The sequence below is a fragment of the Oryx dammah genome, unplaced genomic scaffold (genome assembly GCF_014754425.2).
Source record: "Oryx dammah isolate SB20612 unplaced genomic scaffold, SCBI_Odam_1.1 HiC_scaffold_19, whole genome shotgun sequence".
Taxonomy (NCBI): domain Eukaryota; kingdom Metazoa; phylum Chordata; class Mammalia; order Artiodactyla; family Bovidae; genus Oryx; species Oryx dammah.
Genome location: NW_024070203.1, coordinates 63,596,020 through 63,617,508, shown reverse-complemented (window position 1 = coordinate 63,617,508; position 21,489 = coordinate 63,596,020). Strand labels below are relative to the sequence as shown.

General features: G+C 34.5%; 1 protein-coding gene across 3 annotated transcripts in view; it reads right to left on the bottom strand.

Moving 5' to 3' along the window:
• Positions 1 to 21,489, bottom strand: part of LOC120878903 (CUB and sushi domain-containing protein 3-like) — a 1,427,768-nt gene that overhangs the window by 503,319 nt on the left and 902,960 nt on the right. For all 3 annotated transcript variants that reach the window (XM_040261811.1, XM_040261812.1, XM_040261813.1), the window contains 3 exons: positions 13,231 to 13,413; positions 9,304 to 9,630; positions 5,260 to 5,454 (listed from right to left, as the gene is read on the bottom strand). In XM_040261811.1, coding sequence (XP_040117745.1) covers positions 5,260 to 5,454; positions 9,304 to 9,630; positions 13,231 to 13,413 — 705 coding nt within the window. The remainder of the gene's footprint in view (positions 1 to 5,259; positions 5,455 to 9,303; positions 9,631 to 13,230; positions 13,414 to 21,489) is intronic.

The following is a 21,489-nucleotide window of genomic DNA, read 5'->3' as shown; positions in this document are numbered from 1 at the left end:
GACCCTGATGCTGGGAAAGATTGAGGGCATGAGGAGAAGGCAGTGACAGAGGATGAAATGGTCGGATGGCATCACTGACTCAATGGACATAAGTTTGAGTAAGCTCCTGGAGATGGTGAAGGACGGTGAAGTCTGGTGTGCTGCTATCCATGAGGTTGCAAAGAGTTGGACATGGCTGAGTAATGGAACAATACCACCAATTGATGCATCTATGGCAAACTCTTTATAATCTGTCATCTCTATGCCCAGGTCTCCAATTTGGAGGAAAATAGAAGGGTATAGTTAATGTCTGTGTATACAAACAATGAATTTCCAAGCCTTCACAGTTACAATGCTATGAATGCATTTTCTGAAAATTAGGTAGTGAAGGACAGGAAACTCTGGCAGGCTGCAGTCCATGGGGTTGCAAAAAGTCAGACATGACTGAATAACACCACCAACAACAAGCAGCTAAATTATTAGAAAAACTGCAGTGCTAGATGGCAAAAAAGAATCAAATATAAGCAGAATGTCAGTGCAAAGTCAAAAGGACAGTGTAGACTGAGGTTGAAATTACCCCTCTGGGGGAAAATGCGCAATTCTGGATAGGATGTTCCAGCTGGACTCTAGGTGCCAGAGGATTGGACCTGAAAAAATTCACTGATTTACACAAATTCACAAAAATGAGGAACTCAGAAAGCATTTTTTAAAAATAACTATCTGGAACATTGTTCATAGGTAAGAACACCCAGTTTCCTGGGACATTTGTGTGTTTTCTCAAAAGGGAGGGGAGGTTGATTATATGACTTCTAACCTGTTCCACCAGCCTGACATACTCCCCAAAGGACTGGTTGCTGCTGTTGAATTTCCAATTAAAGTGCCTTAGTAACCATTAGTTCAAGCCATTTATCTCTTGGAATATGCTCTTTCAAATGTGCATGAAGAGACTGTATGTGCTAATGGGAATATCGTTATCAGCTGTTAATGATATTCTTGCATTCTTGTTTATTATTGTTGTTAGAGAAATGTTTATTAGCAAACATATCTCTATAAAAAGTGAGAAATAATACCTCATCCTTAAAAGGACAGACTGTTTTATTAAGCCCACCTAATTTATGTCTGTTATTGTGTTGCTTTTGTAAGCACTGAGGTTATGACATGGAGTGTTTGCTGCTATTAGTGAACTCAGATCCATCAAAACCTCCACCTAATGGCACTTGGCTTCAGCTCACTAGAGGGCATAAATATCAAGATGAATTTGAATTGAGTGCAAGTGTTGGAACAATATGTTCTGGATATGCAGTAAACTCATAGAAATATTTACAACAAGGCATAGCAAGGAAGAGGGATGAACGATATGGGCATCAGGAACACACTTTTTAAGGAATATTTCTCTATAGAAAATCATGAAAATCCCTGTGTCAACCCATTACAGGAGACCTATGATAACCATTCATCATGGCTCTAGGATGTATCTGTGAAGGAGACTCCATGCAGAGATTGGCCCTAGATAAAGCCAGTTTTATTCAGGTTACTGTCTAGGTGTGAGTGAAAGAGTCATTGATTGTTACTAAATTGAGTTAGGCAGACGGTTTGTGAAATTCAAAGTGAATAATTCCAATGCTAATTATAAAAATTAATGTGTTCTGTTTTCCATCAGCAAAACTGAGTGATCACAAGGTTTTATAAAGCATCTAATCCTTCTTCCTCATGAGGAAATTTGATCATTCCATTCTAGAGAAAAAAGTTCAAAATTTTAAAAAGATAGCCTAAATCTATCCCTAGCTAATGCATCAGGGTTGAACTTTAGGTCAATGAATAAAATGTATAACCCCATTCTGTTAACAATTACATTTAAGCTATTTGAAATAAATCTTATTTCATCTATGGGATCATAGAACTGCAATATATTATGATTTCATCTCTCCCTTTGGGTTTGAACAATCCTTATTCAAGGCCTGTGGCAGATAAAAGGTTTCTTTTCTTCTTAAAGATGTTCCACAGTTTTAGGATTGAAGACTGGTTGACATGGGTGGATCATTAATTTGCCAATAATGCCTAAATTTCTATACAATTGTGATAGAGAGGAGTTGGGTGGAGAGAGCAATCTTTAAGTGAATTGAAGCCCTGGATTTTTTTATCAAAACATTTTATAGTGACCTCCTTTGCTCTATAAATTCTGATGAAAACAAATAATTTTCTATTTTCTAATTTTAACACATAGAAATCCATTGTTGTTTTTCAGTTGCTAAATTGTGTCTATTTAGTGACCACATGGACTGTGGGCCACCAGGCTCTACTGTCCTTGGGATTTCCTGGGCAAAAATACTGGAGTAGGTTGCCATTTCCTTCCCTACAGGATCTTCCCAACCCAGGGATTGAACCCACATCTCCTGCATTGGCAGGATGAGTTCTTTATCACTCAGCAACCAAGGAAGCCCATAGAAATCCATACACATTAGCAACTTTTCACAATGCATTTGATTTTGTAGTTCTTTGTGTTTAGAAAATTAATTGTAAGAGAAGGTTATTTCTATTAATTACAATACATAAACATGTACATATTTAATCTATATAAAATATTTAAGACAATGATAATTTAAAAAACAGCTAAAATATTAAGTATATATTAGAAACTGTGAGAGAGTCCCAGAGGATAAACTATAATAATAATAAGCAAAACTTTTTTTGTCAAAATATGAAAGGCTAAAGAACAAAGACTATAGGCAGAGAAGGCTCTCAGACATATTTCTTTGTGAGAATTAGAGTGGCTGTGTGGACACTTGGGGAATGGGGGAGGAAGAGTTGCACTTAAAAAATATATATATATATATATATACACACACACAGAAAGAAAGACAGGAGAGAAGAATGAACTTAGAAAAAGAAAAAAAGAAAAAAAGCTTTCCTCAGCTAATCTCAGGCTTGTTTTGTTAGTACCTAAATAGAGTTCTGGAAAAACTAAAGGAAATCTTTAGAAACCTTAATTAGAGTCTTAAAATGAAACCCACCATAGTTAGCTACACAGGAACTGACAGTAGTCTGTTTTATCCAGTGGAAACTGGCTCAAAACATAGCCTGGGATATGGCAGGTAATCTGGCAAGTGCCAGGGTAAGACTGCTTCTAGCCCACTATCATTCTGCCCTCCCTGGCTCCAGTCTTATCCTTAGTGATGCTCCCACTTAGTGTGGGATCCAGAAATTGGCAGGTGAGTCAACTGCATGTAATTTTACTCACATATGCAGAAAAAATATTCTTCTCCTTTGAAAAATTTATAAAGTTCTCCTTAGGAATCTGAGACCCTGTTGGCCTGTGCCAAATGAGAATTCTGAATATTTTGTTTCACTTATTTTTAAAAGTTAAATACCATTCATTTTTCATGGCGAAAAGTCTCATTGAAACTGCTTTCTCACATAAAGTAGCAATTCATCAAATGATCTCTTGATGTCAACCTCATTATTTTTTACCGCCCCATGCATCCAGGCACTAAACAGCTCCTAAACCAATACCTAAGTTAGCCAAGCGAGGTCTCAGTGAGATCCAGTTATCTGGAGGTGGACTCTATGTTTGTCCACTGAGACTGTAAATAACCCCCTGCTGGGAGGGGCTCAAGTCCTGTCACTTCTAAACTGAAGCAGCTTCCTATTGCCACAGGATAATTTTTAATCTCCTTAGTGCTGTTACAAAGTATTACATTCTTTAGAGGCCTCTGAATTCATCAAGCCCCATCCCTCTATCTTCCAATCCAGTCATACTGAACCAATGCTATGCCTTCTTCCTGAAACAAACTTTTATCTCCTACTTTTCCCTCAAATACTAATGCAGACTTTCCTGACTGATTTCCCAAGTCTAGGCTGGGCACTAGGTTAAAAGAATGATGAGCTCTGGGCAAAGCATTATGGAAAAACTTGAATGTTACTTTCAACTCTCCTTTTATTTTAGTCCTGCACTGTGCAGATTCATTATGCATTTTAAACATAATAGCATAGTCATAGCCTTGTCAGGGTAACTCCTATGAAGCCCATAATATTTGAGGTTTGGAAAAGAACAGTGAAGTCATCTAGTTTGACCCTCTGATGTTAATATGAAGAAGTGATTAGAAAAGGAAGGAGGTGCTAATTGAAGGCACTAAGGGGAAAACTTAATTGCATGGTCTAGATTATTTCATCATGAGACATTATGAAAATGCTCAATTCAATGAAACTCAAAATTTATAGTTAATAGCTGAATTATTCAATTAAATTGGTTATACTTTTAGAAACTATGTATTAGACATTCCCAATTTATTAGCTAGAAATTGAGAAAACAAAGGTCCAATGTCAGTCTGGGCACAGCTAAGAAGAATAATTGGAAAAGCAAAGAAAATAAGAAACCACTCAAAATTGTCACCTAAAAATCACTAAATGGTGATCTATTGAAAGGTGTTTAATGATTCTAGTTCATCTATGTCTTAGTGAAAGTTCTTTCATATATATTTTTTATAAAATGGTTATGTAACCTTAGAGTAGGAGGAAAATGTAATTCAGAATGTTAATTCCTAGTGTGTCAATTCTAACTAAAACCCAACCCACATTCACTCTTACAGATTCTATATTAAAACACTAAATACTTGATATATAATATTATCCTTAAGATAATCATCTTTCCCTTTTACCAAAGATTTGTGAGTTTATGTGAGTATATATATTCAAAGATATATCTATACTCACAAACATTGTACCTATATATACGTGCTATATATATATAAAACACATATTTTGTCTGGAACATTCTTGACTATATTATATTACATTCAAATCAAAATTGAAAAAAAATGTTCAGTAAACTTCCTATAAAATTATACATTTTAAATAACAGGTGCTTTAGCATAAACTTATTCATCATAATTAATAATAATACATTTTTGAAAATAAATTTATATCATGAATAGTTAAAATACCAAGAAAAATATGACTGGAGACTATAACATTTACTCAGCTATAATTATGAAATATATTGAAGGTAACCTGCATGTGCAACTAATATTTACTATTTATTAGTGTATATCTTTTAATAAGCACTTCTTTTAAAAGGAGTTTCTAAAAGATTTCTAAAAGTTAAAATAATAAAGATAAAATAATAAATATTAAATATGTAATTTACATACTATATGTCCAAAGAAAAAATATTAAATGATATTTTAAGATTACAACAGTCCTGGCAGAACAATCCATTTCCTGTCATGGTTTCTAGTGCATTGTGATGATGGAATTGTATTTTTCACTGAGCATTGTGCTTACCTCCACATCTTGGAATTGGGCCACTCCACATCACTTTTCCATCCATAAGTATACATGTAATTGTTTCTGTTCCCTGGGTTTTAATAAATCCTTCTTCACAAATAACTGAAATTGAACTTCCTAATTGAAAGTTGTCCCCAAATCTCCTTGCGTTGATTGGTATTCCAGGATCAGGACACTCATTATGTCCAAATGCTTGAGAACAGCAAAAGAGAAAAACATACAAACTAGTATAGTAGTATGAAACAGAACCTTGAGTATCTGGGTGATAAAAATTGATTTTTAGAAAGGTTATGTTCATTACTAGAAAAGCCCTTATTAAAAAAAAAAAAATAGAGAGACTCTCCTCTGACCACACCTGTTTCTCTCTCTGATGTGTAATAGATGTATTGGTGTTCAAATAAGAACTGCACAATAAAATTACAACATTTCAAAATAGAATTGTTTCTGCTTATTTCTTGAAATCATTAGCTTTAAGTAAAATTTCCAGGATAAGCTGAACAAAATTCCAATTAATGTGAATACAGAACAGATTGACTACATGTCCTTGAAAAATTCTGTTGTGATTCATCATTTGGAATAGAGTCTCATTGTGAGAATTAACATGAAGTGTTTCAATCTAGTATGAAAGTCTTTCAATTTTTCAATAATTTTCCATATATCATTTATTCTCTGCCATCTAGGAAAAGGGAAGAGAGCTAATTCTTTTGCAACCACTATGTTTTAGGCACTGTGATAGAAGCTGTAGATATTATACATTATCACATCACTTAACATGTAGAACAGCCTGACAGCCATTTATTCTAAAGAGTAACATGAAATTCAGAAAAAGTATTACTAGTTTGCCTCAGATCATCATGATACTATTGAAATGTATCCCCTGATCTGGCTTTAAATTTTTTCTCCACAACATAGTCTATCTTGGATCATTTGTCTCATGTCTCTCAAATGAATGCAAGTTTCTTGGCTCAGGGTCAGCACCTTATTTCACCTTGTATCATCCAGGATGTGTATTTAGCCCCATCCCAGCAAGTAGTAGAATTGTAAGGACAATGTGTTTACTTAAATTTCTCATAGATTATAGGTTACATGAGCCCTATAAATCTGCATTGTAAGTGTTTAAATTAGTATAATATAAATGGAAGAATATTTAAAGTAGCAAAGTCTACATATGTAAAATCTATTTCATGAGGCATATACAATTTGATATCATATTCATACTGCATGAGTACATAAAATTATTTCAATTTTTCACTGTCATCACTGATATTGTTCATAACTTTTATAATTATATTGTCCATCTTCTCATTTTTAAGTTAAACAGTACAAAATAATATTAAGTGAAAGTGAAAGTGAAGTAGCTCAGTCATGTCTGACTCTTTGCGACCCCCGTGGACTGTAGCCTACCAGGCTCCACTGTCCATGGGATTCTCCAGGCAAGGATACTGGAGTGGGTTGCCATTTCCTTCTCCAGGGATCTTCCCGACCCAGGGATTGAACACGGGTCTCCTGCATTGCAGGCAGACAATTTACCGTCTGAGCCACCAGGGAAGTCCTTTCACTTTTAATACAAAATAATATTAAGTAAATTCTAAAATGTATAAAATTTATTTTGCACGTACACTTATTTCTAATTTCTTTCTGTTGTGCTTTTTAAAAGCATAGTTTTGATTAAGTCTGGTCGCTCCTGAATATAACATTTTCTGTACAATTTTTCAGGAAAAAACAATCAGTAGGAAGCATGGGAGTAAGAATTTGAATACAATGGGTTAAATCATTTACTAGAAAAACAGAACAAGGAACAAAATAAATATTTCCATAATATCTTCAAGGTACCATAAATATTAAACTTAAAAACATTATGCATTTAAGGAAATTCCCTGGCAGTCAAGTGCTTAGGATTTGGCGGGACCCAGAGTTCATTTTAAAGTTGGAGAACTACGATCCCTGTTTAGCCAAAAAAAAAAAAGCCAACCAGATATATGCATTTACAACAACATAAAAAGTATAAATAGAAAAATGCATATATTCTCTATATTTATGCATATATATGAAACATTTTAAAAGGGACTTACAGATAAAGCAACTAATTTATAGAGAGGGCCTATATAACATATCACGGCTAACTTAACTTGAACAATGTGCAATTACACATTGACAACTTTTGAGTGCCAGTATTCACTTAAGAGTGTCATCTTGAAAAGACAATAACCACATTTAGTTACTAACGGACAAAGTTCAGCACTGAATGTGCTAGGGCAAGGGTTTGGGGGAGGAGGGTGCAATTTTTTTCAAAGAACAGGAAATTAAATTCTATTATAATGTGACACAAATATTAACTCCTCAAGTTGGTTAATGGAGTGTGGTACTTTTGCACATAAACAATAAAAATCACTGACATTCTATAGCTACAGGTAAAATATGTGGAAATAGAAGTATCAGTATGTACATTTGTTAACATACTAAGGTATTTTCTTTATGTGATTCTTTTTCTATATTTATACCATGTTATTTTTGGAAAATAATATTCATCCTTTTGAAACACAAAAAATGTGAATGACAGACAATAGGTAAATAACCTCAAAGAATTCTTAAAACTAGAATAATAAAATGAGCACAGTAATACAAGAATTTTCAAGGGAATAGCTCAGAAGGCAACTAAACAATAACTGCTAATGTTTATTGAGCATTTATTAGGTATATATAATGAATTGTTTACATGCATTACCCTACTCTGATTAAATAAAATTCATATTTTATGGCATGATAAATATTTGAACATAGATTTTTTTTTCCCCCCACCTTCTTGGGCCTCTTTCCTCCTCTTCAGTGTAAATTGTGCATCTGCATTAACCAGATCTCCTTAGGAGATACATGCTGCTGCTGCTAAGTCACTTCAGTCGTGTCCGACTCTGTGCGACCCCATAGATGGCAGCCCACAAGGCTCCCCCGTCCCTGGGATTCTCCAGGCAAGAACACTGGAGTGGGCTGCCATTTCCTTCTCTAATGCAAGAAAATGAAAACTGAAAGTGAAGTCGCTCAGTCGGGTCCGACTCCTCGCCATGGACTGCAGCCTACCAGGCTCCTCTGTCCATGGGATTTTCCAGGCAAGAATACTGGAGTGGGTTGCCATCGCCTTCTCCGCCTTAGGAGATAACATTCCTTCTTAATCTCCTTAATCACCACTTCTTAATCACTTCTTCTTAATAACCACTTGCTTTGTATATTGTCTCAAAAAATTGCCTAATTATTCTTTGACCTCTAACAGTGGAACAGTCCTCAGAGCTTTCTGAAAGACTGTCTCCCACAGGTTGTCTTCAAAAAAGTTTTTCATTTCTTTCTTATTTATATCAGCCAATACATTAGCTTATTCTATTAAATCTAAACCACTGATTATTTTTTTTTTTGACAACTCCTTACAAAAACTCAATATAACTTTATTGATGGGAATGCTGAGCCTTTGTTGTTAAACCTAAAAATGTATTACAGCAAAGCCAAGATTTGAAGTTCCATAGACTGATTTAGAGCTGATCTTAATCACTAAGGTACCATCCACATAGTGGCTTTGCTAAGTCAATTTAGTAATCCACTGCCCCAAAATTAGTAATTTCCTTCTCTGTGATACTTTGATAGTCTAGTGAATTTTATCTTTGGAATTATAATTCTGTGTTGTCATTATTTGTTTAAAATTCTCTACTGATTTATGAGTATCCTGAAGGAAGATATGTTTGCATACCAGTAACAGGGAAATATGTATAGTAGATATCAGATTATGCTTATATGATTTCATAAAATAAGTTAATATATTGGCTGATATAAAATTATATTTGAAATATATCTCCTTAATATCATGCCTCTGAAAAGGAGAAATGACACAGTGAATTAAAATATGGTTAGAATCAAGGACTAAAAGACCACCCTAATAGAAATTATACATATGGTGTGTTCAAATTTCCTTATCTGAGGAACAAGAGGGCTGTTTTGTATGATTTCCTTTCTAGTTCTAATTTATAGAAATATGTTATACAGAAAAATTAAACTTACTGTTGTAAGTGATGTTAAAGCCACGTCCTGACATTGAATGGTCAGCTTGAAATTCCAACCGTAGTATATGACTATTGCTAGTAAGATGAGAAGGCACTTCAGCCCCAGTAAAGGTTCCAAGAATTGGGGAGTCTGGAGAGTCCCCGTCTTTAACAGCAAGGAAGTCAAACTGGGATTCCAGATCAAAGTCATTGAAAGAAAGGTGTATTCGACTTCCTGGATCAGAGATTATTGTCCAGATGCAATTTAAATTATTTCCATACCCTTCTGGATAATCAGGAGAAAGGACTGTTCCCATTGGTGCAGTAAAGTTAGAGAGGCAAGGAACTGTTAAAATAGGAAAATCATAAAATATAATAAATGTTCAAAGTAATACAGTATCTCAATTTGCCATTGTTAATAATTACAATAATCAATTAGAAGTTTGAAAAAAATATTAAACAATGTAATCTGTCTTGTAAAACAGAAAAAATTTGTTACTGTTTGCACGTTATTAGGGAAGGCAACTAGTACCTTGAATTACTATATGTTAAATATGCACGAAAACATAACTGGAGTAATAACAATTTATTTTGACATTTATCATGTCCATGTTAGAGTATGGTGCAAAGTTTTACTTTCTGTACTTCAAAAAATATTCAGAAGAATATAGACATTTCCATAGAAAGCTCACAAAATGATTGAAAACAAACAAACAAAAATAATATGTAGCTACTAACATTACCAGAATGATACAACCTGAAGAAAACTTGGAGTACATGGGCATGGAATGCTCTGATAGCTTCTAACACAGACAAGGAGATGAATTACACACGATAGTGGCTAACATTGGAAAGACAACTAAATAATAATTTTCATATCATAGTAAGGTTAGGCTTTATTTCCCCGCAGATTTTTTTTTTAACTTAAACAAAATCTGATTTAAAGGTTCACACAGAAAAGTTAGAAAGCAGAGGAAGGATAAGAAAAAATGATATATTACACAGGGGAAATCATAGTTTAAAAAAGTATTATATTTTTCCCGTGTTTCTTCTTACATATTTTTAAACAAAATTGAATTTATTTTGTACCATACTTTATTGACAAAGGATATGAACCTTGGCCCTCAGAATATTTTGCTAAATTTTTGTATATAAAAGTGTATTATCTTATGCTTAAATATAACAAAAATGTTTTAGATAGTGTAACACCCCTACTAGCATGAATACTGTTATTATCTGACCTTTTTATTTAATAAGAAGAATGATATCACAGTGTTTTAATTAGCACTGCTTTGCCTTCTAGTGAAGCTGAAGATTCTATCAACATTATCTAAAGCTTAGTAGTATTTCAAAAGACTTTATTTCAAGATCTTTAAATCTAGGTATTCTTCCAAGAAGACAATCTTTGTCTAATATTGCAGAACCTATTAATATAGCATATTACATCAAAAATTGAAATATTTTAAATCATTTTAGTAGATGCTAATATTGATGACTAGAACAAACTTTAAGAAAATCTAGAGAAAACTTTACACAATTTTAAAAAGACTTAAGCCCTGAATTCTGATATATGATAAATATATAGCAAGTAATAATTTCCTTTTTTAACCAACAATAGCTAATTTGAAAATGCAATTGAAAGATAGTTTATGAAGAAAAATAAAGTTATAAAGTACAGGACTATAAAAGGTAAGGACTAGAAATAGTCCTTACAAAAATATGAATAACTCATACAAAGAAAATTATAAACTTATTGAGAACAGGAAATTTTATAAGTAAAAAGGAGGTACCATGGATGCCATGTTCCTGAATGAGAAAACATTATATTAAATATGTAAATTATATAGAAATTGCTTTTAAATTTCAATCAAAATCCTAACAAAATCTCTTTAGAAACTTGATCTAATGTGTTGGCACACACTTGGCAAAAAATAAAAAGACAAGAATAGATATGAGAATTTTTATAAGCTAAGTGGCTACTAAGCATAATATTAAGCTATTACCATAAAATTAGCATGGAATTCATAGATGTATAACACTAGATCAAAAGAAGTTACATAAAAAATGCATTTGATATAATTAAGGGTTTAAAGTATTGTATCGTGTGTGTGCTCACTCAGTTGTGTCCGACTTTTTGCGACTCCATGACCAGGTTCCTCTGTCCATGGGATTTCCCGGGCAAGAATACTAGAATAGCTTGTCATTTCCTTTTCCAGAGGATCTTTCTGTCCCAAGGATTGAACCCATGTCTCTTGCACTTCCTACATTAGCAGGCAGATTCTTTACCTGGGAAGCCTAAAGTATTGTGTAGACATCTACTTAATCTAACAGAGATTAGCATGATAGATTTGGTCAGTCTTCCCTCATATAGTTAGAGCTTCCCTTATAGTTCAGTAGGTAAAGAATCCGCCTGCAATGCAGGAGACCCAGGTTCGATTCCTGGATCAGGGAAATCCCATGGAGAAGGAAATAGCAACCCACCCCAGTATTTTTGCCTGGAGAATCCCATGAAGAGGGGAGGCTGGCAGGTTACAGTTCATGGGGTCACAAGAGTTGGAGAGGACTTAGCGACTAAACACCGCCACCCTCAGATGCAGATCATTAAATCAGAGATTAGGAAACTAATGTCTGTGGGCCAAATCTAGCCTGAATTCTACTTTTTCAAATGAAATTTTATTTGAATGTAATCTTGTACTTTCATTTTCCTATTGTCCATGAATGCATTTCCTGCTACACTGACAGAGTTTAGTTGCAAAAGGGACCCGCATAACTTATAAAAGCAAAAGTGTTGAAGAGTCCTCATATGTTCATTAGACATCTATGTTTATTAGAAATTTATTTATTTATCACCTTTAAAAAATGCAATATAAATTTCTGCATAATATTTTTCAAATATTAGGAAATATTTGGCATCTATTCACTTAAAAAGTTCTCAGTACATGTTTAAAAATGCTAAAGAATTTTAAAATGTTAAAGAATAAACATTTCCAATAAAGGAAAATGTGTGTTTTGCAGCACAAATTAAAATTTAGATAAAATGCAGGTGTTGAGAAGTGCTAATTTTTTTTAATGTCAGTTATATTTTGAAGTAAGGTTTGTGCTAATGCCCTTGTAGGGAATAAAGGATTTCACAAATGAAAAGCATTATTATTACAAGAGTTGGATATGGATAAAAAACAAGAAAATTTTCAAATCATTTTTAAACAAGAAAATTATTTTTACTTTCATGATTATGAGCTTATATGTTACCATTTGTATTGAAAACTAAAATACAAGTTTTCAATTATTGCATTCACACCTGGTAAGCTGTATTTGTTGGTAATGAAGGTAGAATTTAATTTAACCTAAAAGTACATCAACAAACAAATTATATTTTTGCTTCAGCTAAATTGAAATGCTTCAATGTATTTGAAGAAATACATTATTTTAATCCAAACATATTGTAGGCCATAAACATTAATAAATTTTGTTCTGTGCAATATAAATAAATGGCACTTAACCATGCATTAGTGTGAGCATCTACAAGCAAAAATAAGTTAATGCATTATACATAGAATATAACCTTTAAATATTTTTAAGTGTTCCTGATTGCAAATAAGCATATATTATCTCGTTAAAAATAAATGAGTCTATTAGAGTTAGCTCAGATGTATAATTTCCATAAGAAGTATGCTATCTATAAAGTATAAAATGCCACCAATAAAGTGTTATGAGAACATATGGAAAAAATACTTTGCAATTACCAAATGAACTATGTTAAGTTTATTTAAATCTGCAAGGAAATTTATAGTTTGGCATAAACACACTTGTTAAAGAGAGTACCAAAAAGTGCTACTCATTCAAAAATAATTACACGGTTCCAGTTCTTTGCAATTAATTACAAAAGCAATTATATGCAAGGACAGGGTAACATATGCTATCTGGAAGCAAAGCATTTGGTACTCACAGATACAGATGGGTATGTTTGCAGACCATTGGTTATTCTCTTGACAAACAATGGATTTCTCTCCAATTAATTCAAATCCAAACTGGCATTCGAACCTTAAAACATCACGGTTAGAAAATCCATCACCTTCCCTAATTCCATATAAGGGTGTACCAGGATCACCACAACTTTCTTTTTCAATTTCTGTAACAATAGATGATATGTCAGATTTCAAGGGTTTCAGGCATACGATATCCATATAGTCAATTTAGAGACATACATTCTCTATAGTTAGGATATTTCAGAGCAAAAGATGAAAATGTTCTCCCAATCTTAATCTTCTTTTGCTATGGTTAGGATGTAATTATCTTTAGGGAAGACTTAGTATTTTTCTCTTACTTTGAAGACAGGGAATCAAAGGTCTTCAGAGCTTATGTGGTTGTTCCTAACAGAATAATTATGAACAATAACCAGATTTTCTGTCTATACTATATACATATAGTATACATATTTACATACATATGTGTTTTCCTCAAATTTCAAAAACTTTTATTTTTGTAACCTGTACATGATACAGGAAATTGTTAGATTGAAACTAGAACACAGGGTAACATCCTCTGCCTCTGTGCTCCTAGAACAATCAGTGAATTCCTTCCACACAGTATCTGCCATTCTTCCAGGTACTTGTTGGTTGAATTACCTTCCCCAACTAGACCCCTTGTAAAGCTCCTTAGAGCAGAGGTCAATTTAGTATTCCAGATTACCCTGATACATTTCTCAACAAATGTGTATTGGGTGAATTCAATTGAATGAGTTTGAAAGAAAAAATTCTCTTCAGAGCACATTAAAACACCCTTTCAACATGTGCTCAGTTCAGTTCAGTTGCTCAGTAGTGTCTGACTCTTTGTGACCTCATGAACCGCAGCACACCAGGCCTCCATCCATCACCAACTCCCGGAGTCCACCCAAACCCATGTCCATTGAGTCGGTGATACCATCCAACCATCTCATCCTCTGTCATCCCCATCTCCTCCTGCCCTCAACCTTTCCCAGCATCAGGGTCTTTTCAAATGAGTCAGCTCTTTGCATGAGGTGGCCAAAGTATTCAAGTTTCAGCTTCAACATCAGTCCTTTCAATGAACACCCAGGACTGATCTCCTTTAGGATGGACTGGTTGGATCTCCTTGCAGTCCAAGGGACTCTCAAGAGTCTTCTCCAACACCACAGTTCAAAGGCATCAATTCTTCAGCGCTCAGCTTTCTTCACAGTCCAACTCTCACATCCATACAAGACCACTGGAAAAACCATAGCCTTGACTAGACAGACCTTTGTTGACAAAGTAATGCTTTTTAATAAGCTGTCTAGGTTGCTCATAACTTTTGTTCCAAGGAGTAAGTGTCTTTTAATTTCATGGCTGCAGTCACCATCTGCAGTGATTTTGGAGCCCCCAAAACTAAAGTCTGACACTGTTTCCACTGTTTCCCCATCTATTTCCCATGAAGTGATGGGACCAGATGCCATGATCTTCGTTTTCTGAATGTTGAGCTTTAAGCCAACTTTTTCACTCTCCTCTTTCCCTTTCATCATGAGGCTTTTTAGTTCCTCTTCACTTTCTGCCATAAGGGTGGTGTCATCTGCATATCTGAGGTTATTGATATTTCTCCCAGCATCAGTGTCTTTTCATGTGCTCAAGGAAACTTCAAATATCTAGGACCTTCATTGTGGAGTTATGAGGCTAATTGTAGATTATTGTGATGATTGTTTTGGTTTTTAGTTACACGAGGTAGCATTAACATAGCCATCCTCAAACAACACCCAGAAATTAACAATTAAAAAAAAAAAACCTTTGAGATGAAGTTATGATCTCTCTTGACACTCCAATGATCACACATTCCTGGTTCTTCTGTAATCAACCAGTACCAATTTGTCATGCATCTTTCCAGTTCTTTCCTCATGCTTTTACAATTATACACACACACACATATAAAATACATATTATTATAAGCATCCATATTTGCATAAATATAAAAATCCTCTTCACAAAATCTATGTAGTGTTGCTTTGTATAAGTATTGTAACTTATACTGCAGTACACTCTCAGCATATTTTATAACAATAAAATGCTCTTTAATCAAACAATAATTTTGGAGATATTTTTGAATGCCCTTGTATCCTTAGCAGAAAACATAGATAGTTATTGTGATTTCTTTAATACACTGGATTTGATTTGATATTTATTTCTTTCTGTGTCGTAGGGACATTGATCCTTTGGTCTAAATATTTTTGTTGTGTTGTTTCTACATAGACTTCATATCGAAGAAAGATTAGGAATTTTCCAGCATTCACTAGTCTTTTAAGCTAGGTTGTATAATAAGAAAATGATACCTGAGTGTTAGAATTTGCCAAAAAAAAAAGCTGACTGAGTCTGGCATAATTTTGAGGTAGATATCTGACCAGTGTTTCAATATCTTCTAAGGTTATTTTCCTATTTAAAAAAATTAGGGAGGATTTAACAACATAAAATCACACACACACACACACACACACACACACACACACACACACACATGTTAGAGAGGTGAAATTTTCCAAAATTTCCAAGTTGATAGTTTAGCAGGGATAGAATTGTATTATATAATCTTTAAATATATCTTTATAAAGATAAATCATTAATTTTCTTACTCCTAATGCCAAGTTATTTGTGATTAGTCTTCCAGTTTTCTTTTCTTCATATTTACAAAACATTGTCAAATTTACTAGTCTACTCAACTTCAACTCTTTTGCATTATTTTGCTATTCTTTCTCCACCTTCTTAAGCTTAAGTTTTAGGATTTGTTTCTATATTAGTTTATTTTCAGCCCTTCTTGTTTCCTTAAAAATATGCTTTTTAGTCTATAAATTTTCTTCAGAGTACTGCTTCTGTATTTAGAGCTTCTGTTGCTGTTGTTGTTCACTTCTAAATAGTTTATAGTTTCCATCTTTATTTCCTCTTTAAATCATAAACAGTTTCAATGTGCTTTTAAATTTATGGGTCTAGGCTATCATTTTGTTGCTGATTTCTAGTGTTATTGCTTTAATAAAAAGTATAAGTATATCCAGGTCTCACAGTGGATAAATCAGTAAAACATATTCAATTCAATTTGATATATTTGTCAAATTGAAATAACTTATTTCCTTAATTATCTTTTGTCCACTCTCTCCAACAATTTTTTAAATAACTGTTGAAATTCCAAATAAAGTATGAATTTTGCCAGATTTCTTTTTAGTTCAATCAAGCTCACTTACATAGTTCACATCACATTGAGTCATTCAATTTATTCAGCAAATATCTGAGGATCTATGATGTGCGAGATTCTCTTCTAGGTACTACGTGGGATAGATCAATGAATAAACAGACAATAATTCCTACTTCTTAATAGTGTATATTCCACTGGAAGTTCACAAATAATAATAAATAAAAGTCTTATTTTAGAAGGTGATATGTGCTATGGTGGTGGTGCACTTTTATTTATACTTAAAATATGTTGCAATTTCTTGAATATTTATTGATTTGTTACTTTTCATTGTTTCATAACCTATTATTTGGAGAAGGCAATGGCACCCCACTCCAGTATTCTTGCCTGGAAAATCCCATGGATGGAGGAGCCTGGTAGGCTGCAATCCATGGGATCGCTGAGAGTTGGACACAACTCAATGACTTCACTTTCACTTTTCACTTTCATGCACTGGAGAAAGAAATGGCAACCCACTCCAGTGTTCTTGCCTGGAGAATCCCACGGTGGAGCCTGGTGGGCTGCTGTCTATGGGGTCACATAGAGGCAGACACGACTGAAGCAACTTACCAGCAGCAGCAGCAACTTATTATTTTTTTTCATGGACATGATTTCCCCCTTTATTTTTATGAGGATATCTAGTATAGTCATTTCAATTTAAAAAAAATTTATCTGTTTCCTTGGGTACAAGCAGAAGTCTGCTTCAAGTGTAGCAGACTAAAGTTTCTTCTGAAGCGGCATATTTGAAAATGTATTTGATGAATCATAATGGTTGTCAAGCTTATGATGACAAGTGCAGGGGGCAATTATTTGAAGGCAATTATTTGAATGAGTGGTCAAATAAGTGTTTTTATTGGTTTGCTTCTGTAAACTTCAGGCTTATTTCTTCTAATGTCAGAATCATGTCACACTTCTAGGTATAAATATCTCCTCTGGTGATCCACTTTTACACTTCACCCTGAGTCGGGGATCCCTCCCTCTTGATAACTACATTTGACTCCATTTTATATCTGGGTATTGTGCTCTGAAGCCAAAATATTTTCTTCTGTAGCAATTACTCAGTTTCTCAAGATTTCCAGTGGCCTCTTCTCTGGAGGTTTCTGGTCCCAATGAATGATGGTCTTAGGCAGAAAGTATAACAACAGCAGCCCATAGAGGCACTGGCTTATGAAATTCTCAGTTTGTCTCTATATTCCATATATATATACACACATATGTGTATATACATATATTTATTTATATGCTTATTTATATTTATGGATCTCAGAAATCCCCTATAGCTTTATAATAACTGAGATGTTCTCTTCTTAAGCATCAGATTTTTGGGTGTTTTTAAAAATATGTTTTCTATCATCTTTGGGCTAGTAATGAGAATAGGTGCTTTCTCTACTATATTATTTTGAAACTATTTTTTCTTTGCTCCTTTAAAACAATATTCTTTAAATCAATAATATACTTTCAAATGAAGATATAATTTTGAAGTGGCAATATTCTCTTAGACTGAGAAACAACATACAATAAGAAAAATAACCATATACCCCCTGATAGCTGAATTGGTAAAGAATCTGCCTGAAATGCAGGAGACCCTGTTTCAATTCCTGCGTCAGGAAGATCCACCATAGAAGGGATAGTCTACCCACTCCAGTATTCTGGCCTCGAGAATTCCGTAGACTGTATAGTCCATGAGGTCCCAAAGAGTTGGACACAACTAAGTGACTTTCACTTTCTTTCACTTATTTTACAACATTGCCTTTGTAATTATTTTCTATTGAGGCAAAACTAATATCTGAATAAATAATTCATATATAGCAGATGAGTGTTATAATAGAGTTTTACACAAAAATCAGTTATTAATAATAGTAACTACATTTATTTTACATAGAAATTGTACTGATGTTATGAAAAAATCTTTTTAAAATATTTAATCCTCATAACTATTCCTCATAACTATGGAACTATTATCATCTCTATTTACTGATTAAAAAATTCAGATAAGTTAGGTATTACTCAGAGAAATAATGCTGCAGACTGAATGTTTCTGTCTCCCCCTAACTTCATATAGTAAAACATAATCCCCGATGTGATGATATTTTGATGGGGAGTCTTTGGAAGGTGATAAGGTCATGAGGGTGCAGCCTTCATAAATAGCATTTCTGTCCTTATAAAAGAGGAATTCACAAAGGTCCCTTACCTATCTAGCCATGTGAGGACACAAGAAAAAAACAGCCATCTGTGAACCAGGAAATGGGCTCTTATCAAACACTGAATTTCCCAGCACCTTGATCTTGGACTCAGTTTTCATACTTGTTTATAAGTCACCCAGTCTATAGTATTTTTTGTTATGACAGTCAAAACAAATAAGATATAGATATTAACTTGCCCAATTTCACAAAATCAATAGCAGAGTTTAGGTCTGTCTGAATCTATAGCCACAATCCCCAAGCTATTGCAAAGAAATTTTCATTCATTAATTACCTGTTTATGAAACATTTGTTTAATTTCTAATATGTATCAAAAATAAGACTAGGCACTAGGAATATAAAGACAAATAAGATGTAGCTTATGTCCTTAAATGAGGGCAAAAGGAGGTACAGCAAAGGCCCCTTGAATTGGAAGTAAACTACTAGGTAGAAGTTTCACAGCAGAGGTGAGCCTGAAACTATCTTAGAGCTATTTTACTATGTGAACTGGGGAAGAATAAGGAAGGAAAGGTTTCCTAGGTGGAAAAAGAAGAGAAGTATTAGAAAAGATAAAGTCTTTTCTCTTTCTTTAGATGGGGTTACTTGGTGTTAGGAGCCTGTCTGAGTTCTTTAAAGATATTATAAGAGAATGTTGTTGTTTAGTTGCCATGTCATGCCCGACACTTTTGCTACCCCATGGACTGTAGCCCGCCAGGTTCCTCTGTCCATGGGATTCTTCAGGCAAGAAAATTGGAGTGGGTTGCCATGGCTTGTAAACAACAGAAATTTGTTTCTCATAGTTCTGAAGGTTGAAAAGTCCAAGATCAAGGTGTCAGCAGATTTGGTATCTGGACAGGGCTCATTTTCCAGATTCACCAATATCTTTTTGCTGTGTCCTCACATGGTAGAAAGGGCTAGGGAGCTCCTAGGGTATTAATTCCACTTATCAGGGGCCCACTCTCATCACTTAGTCACCTCCTAAAGGCCCCATGTACAAATATCATCACATTGAGGATTAGGTTTCAATATGTGAATTTTAGAAGCACAAATATTCATCCTATAGCAGAGACAATAACAGTGGTAACAAGAGATGAGGAGATAGTGAGGCCAAGTAAGTGATAATGGGGCTAGAGGCCAAACAAGTAGAAGCAAGGCCAAGGAAGCAGCCAGTAAATTTGTAAGATCAGGTATATATGAGGGGACTATACAAATCATGAATATATTGAGGATAAGGTAGCTAGACTTCTCACTATCCAGAAGGGGATGTAGAAAATTGGAAGGCTACAAATAATTCTGAGTGGATGAACTAAAATTGGAGAAACTGATGTTAATTCATGTTTAAAATATAGATATACACAGATAGAGATGAATGTGCCTGTATTATACCAAACATCACACATATGTACATATATGCATGCACAAATATTGTCTAGCCCCATCCACTGAGAGTCCTAAAAACAATAAGTACTTATAGCAACAAGGACATGAGTGCTCACATCCTGGTGTCTGAATACCATTCTTCACTAATGGGAATCAGGAAACTGCTTCCAGCAGTGGTCAAGGAAACATACAGGACAAAACTGGAACACCTTGTATAAAAAGAAATCTTTAAAGAATGATGGGGACATATTGAAAAGACATGCAGGCCAGCCTGAAGGAACTACATTGGCCATTCTAGGGCAGCTTAATTAGTTGTGTCAGCCCCCTACAGGTTTGAGGCATGGAGCAACCATTGGTATAGTCATCTTTATTTTGTTTATTGCAGCAAAATTGTAGTAGCTCCAGGATCCAGATTTGTTCCCACAAAATTGCCAGAAACTTGATCTTCCTCAACAGCTTCTCTAAGGTGCTACAGTGCCACTTGTAACTGTGGACAATTTAATGTCTGAGGGATAAACTTTGACTACCAAGAAAAAAGATGAGAAGGAGACCAGAAGAAATATTGCTCATCTGTCTTCTCACAAAACAGGTGGTTTGAAACCACAGCTGGTCCATGAGGCCCACATGGCCAATACACTGTGTTTTTCTTGAGGCTGTGGCTACTTAGTAACTTACTACCTTATATTTGATCCCCCTACTTCCCTGTTATATCTCTTTTTTCCCTTCATTTTTTCTGTTTTGGAATTGCACTCTGCCCTCCCCACATAAAGTTTTAGTCTATAAGCCTCATCACAGCCTTTGTTTTCTAGGGACTCAAAGCTAAGACGGGGCTTCCCAGGTAGTGCTAGCAGTAAAGAACTGACCTGCCAATGCAGGAGACATAAGATAAGTGAGTTCAATCCCTGGGTTGGGAAGATCCCCTGGAGGAAGGTATGGCAACCCACTCAAGTAGCCTTTCGGGGGGAGAATCCCATGGACAGAGGAATCTGGTGGGCTACCATCCATAGAATTGCACAAAATCAGACACTACTGAAGTGACATTGCACACATGTATGCAAAGCTTTAATAAGTAACTTAAAACTGGCAAACAGTCAGTAAACAAAGTAAGGGATTAGGCTATCTAAAGGCCCCAGGAAGATAAGATTATTAGTTCCCATCATTGAGAGATTATAATTTGACAGATTTGCTAAATACTTATCTGCTTTAACTCATGTATCACTTATTATAACATTGAGAGGAAGATCCTATTTATTCTACCTTAATGGGTGAAAAAACGAGGTTCTGAGAAGCTGACCAAGGTCAGATATGTAGAAATAGTTCAAGTCAAGTAAGTTTCCACTCAACATCTACCTGACTCCAATGACCAGATGCTGTCATCATTCAATAATGCTTGAGAGAAAGGATGGAGAGAATACTGTTAGCCAGGCACAGCAATAATTAAGGAAAGA